The sequence below is a fragment of the Onychomys torridus genome, chromosome 7 (genome assembly GCF_903995425.1).
Source record: "Onychomys torridus chromosome 7, mOncTor1.1, whole genome shotgun sequence".
NCBI classification, from domain to species: Eukaryota; Metazoa; Chordata; class Mammalia; order Rodentia; family Cricetidae; genus Onychomys; species Onychomys torridus.
In genome coordinates, this window is record NC_050449.1 from 14,353,239 (window position 1) to 14,359,163 (window position 5,925).

The 5,925-nt window shown below is 38.1% G+C and overlaps 1 protein-coding gene across 1 annotated transcript; it reads left to right on the forward strand.

The window, feature by feature from the left end:
- The first annotated feature begins 727 nt into the window (after positions 1–727).
- On the forward strand, positions 728–4,344 carry LOC118586938 (olfactory receptor 7G3-like). The gene is made up of 2 exons (XM_036192399.1): positions 728–1,618; positions 4,183–4,344. The coding sequence occupies exons 1-2, from the start codon at positions 728–730 to the stop codon at positions 4,342–4,344; spliced, it is 1,053 nt and encodes a 350-aa protein (XP_036048292.1).
- The last annotated feature ends 1,581 nt before the right edge of the window (positions 4,345–5,925 follow it).

Consider the following 5,925-nt stretch of genomic DNA (forward strand, 5'->3'; position numbering starts at 1 on the left):
TCTAGCACTAAGGAAGAAAATGTTAGTGGATCTCTATGGATCAAGGACATTGCAGTCTACACAATGAATTTCAGGCCAGTCTGAAATAGTGAGACCCTGTCTGAAAAAAACTAGAAAATAGCTGGGCAGTGGTGGCACATGTCTTTAATCCCAGTACTTGGGAGGCAAAGGCAGGTGGAACTCTGTGAGTTCAAGGCCAGTGTTGGCTACAAAGTGAGTTCTAGGAAAGGCTCCAAAGCTACACAGAGGAACCCTGTCTCAAAAGCAAAACAAAACAAAACAAACAACAACAACAAAAACACCCAAACAACAAAAACTAGAAAATAATTCATATATTTAAAAGTAGTAACACGTAAATTGTTTCATTTTAATTCTTTTGCCAAAACAGAACAGTAAATGTATTAGGTGCTGGATATGGTAATTTCTGGTTAGACAATTTAATCCTTACAAATATTTTCAACATATAAGAATGAATATATAAGTAAATATATATGCAAAGTACACAATATTTTTCTTCAAGGTATGTACAGCTATTGTGTGACAATTAGAATTTTGAAAACAGAGAAAAAATAAAAAATTTGTGAGGATTGAAGAAAATAGAAAATAAGGAAAAGGGGTGAAGAAAGAGAACCATGAATTTTTCACTAATTTGGTTTATAGCATAGATCATAAACAAGGCCCTCTTTACATTATACTCCTAATGTTTTCTATCAGTCCCATCAACATTATGAAAACAGGAAACTTTTCAGAATCTACAGAATTCCATCTCATGGGACTCTCAGATAACCAAGAACTAAAGACTGTCCTATTTGGAGTGTTCCTGTCCATGTATCTGATCACAATACTTGGGAACCTTCTCATTATACTGGCTACTGTTTATGACTCCAATCTCCACACCCCTATGTACTTCTTCATTTCCAATCTGTCCTTCATCGACATCTGTTTCACCACGACTACCATTCCAAAGATGTTGGTGAACATACAGACTCAGGTCAGCTCCATCAGTTATACTGGTTGCCTTACCCAAATCTGTTTTGTTCTGACTTTTGCTGGACTGGAAAATGGAATCCTGGTAATGATGGCCTATGACAGATTTGTGGCTATCTGTCATCCACTGAGGTACACTGTCATCATGAACCCCAAACTATGTGGAATACTAGTTCTGTTGTCCTTCCTGATAAGTATCCTAGATGCTCTGCTGCACACTTTGATGGCACTGCGACTGTCATTCTGCACAAAGGTGGACATTCCTCACTATTTTTGTGAACTGGCTCATATTCTCAAGCTTGCATGCTCCAATATTCTCATCAATAACATTCTGGTATATTTGGTGACAAGTCTGTTGGGTGTTCTTCCACTATCTGGTATAATTTTTTCTTATACTCGAATTATCTCCTCTGTCTTAAAAATTCCATCAACTGCTGGAAAATATAAAGCTTTCTCTATATGTGCATCACACTTAATAGTGGTTTCCTTGTTCTATGGAACAGGGTTTGGTGTGTATATGAGTTCTGCTGGCATTCATAGCTCTAGGAAGAGTGCAATAGCCTCAGTGATGTACACAGTGGTCACTCCCATGATGAATCCCTTTATATACAGCTTAAGGAATAAGGACATGGTTGAGGCATTCAAAAAATTTATCTCTAGAATAACAATTTCCCTTTCATGTGCCACCTGATGTGATGAATAACAAGGGATCCAGAATGTTGCACCAATAGGTTTGAGGGTATGAAACCATATGTCTAATGGTGACACATATGAACTGTGTATTGGATGTATTGAATGTAAATTCTGTGTCATAATGTAGCTATGTATCCTTTAACTACTTAAACTATCCACCTGTTTACTTACCTCTAAAGTAAATATTAAATTAGTTCATATACTAATCTGCATTAGTATAATAATGCATTGATTGTGGACTAGATATAATAAAAATGTATGTACATATATGCATGTATAATTAAAGTACCAAATATTTGTAACTGACACTTATTTGGTCAGATGACTCAGGGGGTAAAGATATTTGCTTCCAAACCTGAGGATATGAATTTGGCCACCTGCTCCAAGTCCTCCACCTAGTGGGACAGCGGCAGTGAGGAGGTGGATGAAGAACGGGGCACCCCCTCCACTTACCCCCCACGGTATCCAGAACCCATATCGTGGAAAGAAATAACTTACTCCCACAAGTTGTCCTCCGACCTCAACATGCATAATGTTTTACACACACACACACACACACACACACACACACACACACACACACCAAAAAACAAACAAACAAACAAACAAAAAACAAATAAATAACATTTTAGCCAAGCTGAAAAATACATGTCAGCTAGTGATTTTGTTTCCTTTGGATCATCAAAGTACAATGCATTACTCACATACATATAGTGCCAATGAAATATAAATGAAGTTGTCATATAAGAGTTTATTAAAAGGGCTAGAAAGATTGTTCTGTGGTTAAAAGCATGTACTGCTCTAACAGAGGACCTTAATTTGGTTTCCTATCCACATTGGCTAGTTCACAACTATCCTCTAATGAACGCTTGAGAAGATCCCACATTCTCTACTGGTTTCTGTGTACAAATACACTGGAATGTACAAAACCCCACATAGACATGTACAAATGCACGTAAATAAAAGCAAACAAATAAAAATCAATATTAAAAAAGTATATTGACTTATGTTCTCCAGATAGTACTCATTTATAATAGACTATGCTACTGGATTGTGAACTTGCTATAATATATATTCCACAATTATTTTAGAACTTAAACTTTCTGTGTACAAAATAGTTTATTGTAAGGCAAAATGACACATTATGCAGTCATCAAACTCCTGAAACTCATGTTCACCATATCTTGATTACATCATTATTTTCTTTTGTGAAGATTTATTTATTTTTATTTTATTTGTATGAGTATTTGCCTACATGTATATCTGAGCATCACATGCATTCAAGTGCTTGTTGTGGTCAGATGAAGGCAACCATTTCTATGGAATTGAGTCACTGATGGTTGTGATCCACATGTCAAAGCTGTGCAAGGGTAGCAAGTGTTCTTAACAATGGAGCTGTCTCTCCAGTTGCTCATCATTGTTCTTGATTTAATTCCATATTGATTTGCTTATCATGATCATAAAGTAATAGTCAACATAAGATAGTCAACATAAGATAGATATCAATTGCTAAATTATGCACATTAGTACAATTTGAGATACTCCAAGGTATCTATTATTTGCTTCCACTAACAATAAAATTCAAGACTTAACCATAAAAGAGTGAAATGATCACAGCTATTTCATATTTCACAGAGATTCAGGCACAGAACAAGAGGGCTGTGTTTCTTCTCTTTAGAGTTTTGCTATTTTTCAGTGGTTTTTAAAATTTTGAACAAAATTGCATTATTTCCTTTAATTCCTTTTCATTCTTCCAACTTCTCCCAAGACTCTCTTCGCACTCTCCCAAATCCCTGGCCTCTTTCTCCTTTATTCTTGTTACACACACACACACACACACACACACACACACACACACAGACAGATACACACACAGACACACACACACCACGAATACATATACAAACTTCTATGTTTTCAGTGTTTCATATACATGATTTCAGTCCTGACTACTTGATACTGCATAACCAAATGAGGACCTTTTTTCTGGAGGAACACAGTTTCCTAATACTCTTAGCATCCTTTAGATGCCTGTAGTTGTAGTGGATAGCTGTTTTGTCTATGACCTTGAAGCACCACCCCTAGAGATGTAGGAGGTAAGTGTCTTACATATCTATGACCTTGAAGTACCTGTCCCTGGTGAATGGATCAGGGCTACCCTTAAGACTGGAAATGCACATAGGCTGCTGCTCTTTGCTCCCTCGTGCGACTTAGATGCTAGGACAGTCTCAGGCAGAAGAACAACGTGTGATCATGCCTCACCTTTCCAGGACCCGGTGGCTATTTCTATGTTCTGTCTTGTGAGTTTTCCTTTTTTAATCAATTCCTTTGCCCTTTAAGTAGACTCTGTGGATTTATCATATCTGGCACCCAACATGGGTCACAAACCCACAACCCCGAGATTAAGAGTCTCATGCTCTACCAACTGAGCTAGCCAGGCCATGGCGGGGGGCATTCCCATGACCCTTATCCATGTGTAGAATCCTAAAACCCCTGTGTTAGCAGCAGCTCATACCCCACCTACAAAGTCCAGTAATTTCTGCTCCATCAGATACATGCCCACAGTACCATCTAAGTCAAGCCTGTGCTCCACGGTCCAGAGCTAGCTGCAGGTGGCAGGGAGATCTTTCACAGAGCAGCCTACTCGAATCTTGTGGCTCATGAACTCAGGTGCACCCATGAGCCACCTGGATCCAGCACTTTTGGTACTTCCTGGACCCGTGTGGGTGGATTTAGCCACTGAATTCCAGGCCAGACATCAAGGTCGAGCACCAGATGGATCACCCACTGCCCACCTGCCTGTTAAAATGTTAAAATGATTCAGTGTGGCTGCTGCCAACTACATCTTTTGAAATGCCAGCTCCCAGCTGCTATCACTGCCTTTTTGTGTGCAGCTGCCTCAGCACACATATGTTCACAGCCAGTCTCACAGCATCCCTAGGCTCAGATTTGTCTGCAGGTGTCCTGGGCAGCACTTCCAACTGTTCAGTGTGTTTCCTCATTTGTTGTAATGACAATAAATATTTTCAATTAATAAGTTATGTCATCATTCAATAACAACTAAGAAAACTACCCAGGAAATTTACATGTTGTGGTGTCTGTTACTTTTCATAATTATATAAATTTATGTCTACATATCACATAGTTAAAAAATGAATGTAAAATCTGGCTTCTCTATAAGACTCATTAAATAATGATAACTTTGTATACAGCTATAAAAGCACACTAATTTTTTTGAAGAAATAATGTGTTAAATATGAGGGAAGCTATCAGAAGATATTTAGATTATAGAACCTTGGGAACTGTTGTCAGGTTTATGAAATCATACATTTCTACCCTGCTATTCTTTAAGGACATGAACTATTGGAATCAAAGTAATAACAAGATAACTGGTCTAATGAGGCCCTTTGGATATTGTACACCTAGGATAGACTGTAGGAGTCAGCCTCTGACCACATCACTAAGATCTTACACAACCATGAAGATATACCCAAGCCTTTTCCAAAATATGATTCTTCATACTGAAGTGGCTACACTTCAAAGAGCACATCTTGTATTATTAATCTCTAGGTAACTTGTTGAAACACTTAGTATTGGAATAAATCATGTTACCTAATTCCTTTTGTTATTTTTATCCTTTTTAAAAATAGTTATGAAGATTATAATTACAGCATGTTTTATTTCTCTTTCTTTTAAACTCTCCTGTATACCCCTCAATGCTCTATTTCAAATTTATATCCCTAAGTATAACTTTCTCAGTCTATATAATGTAATTTGTATGTATATTTTCAGGGCTGACCATTTGGTACTGAATATCCTATTAATTTTTCTTTTTCTTGGGAAAACAATCCCTCTCTGAGAGTGATGTTAGATGTAGTGCATATATTAGACTAAGATTGTAGTGGGTAGCCATCCCAGCATTGGCCTGGAAGTTCCAACCCCCACTGAGGCTTTGGTAATGGTCACGCCCACAAGGCGGGGCAGAGGAGGAAGCGGAAGACGAAGGATCGGGAAGTACTCACTCTCTTGGTTCCCGGACTCTGGACGCTGGAGGTAGACCGAGCAGAGTTCTCCAGAGAACAACGCCGGATTGTGCTATACCCTTGCCAGACCCTGTAACCTACCCCCTCATTTGTAAGTACCCCACAAAATAAACCTCCCTTTTAACTACGTGGAGTGGCCTTAATAATTTAACCAATATAAGATAGTGTTTATTAACTTTGTGTTATAACAATGGCAAATGAA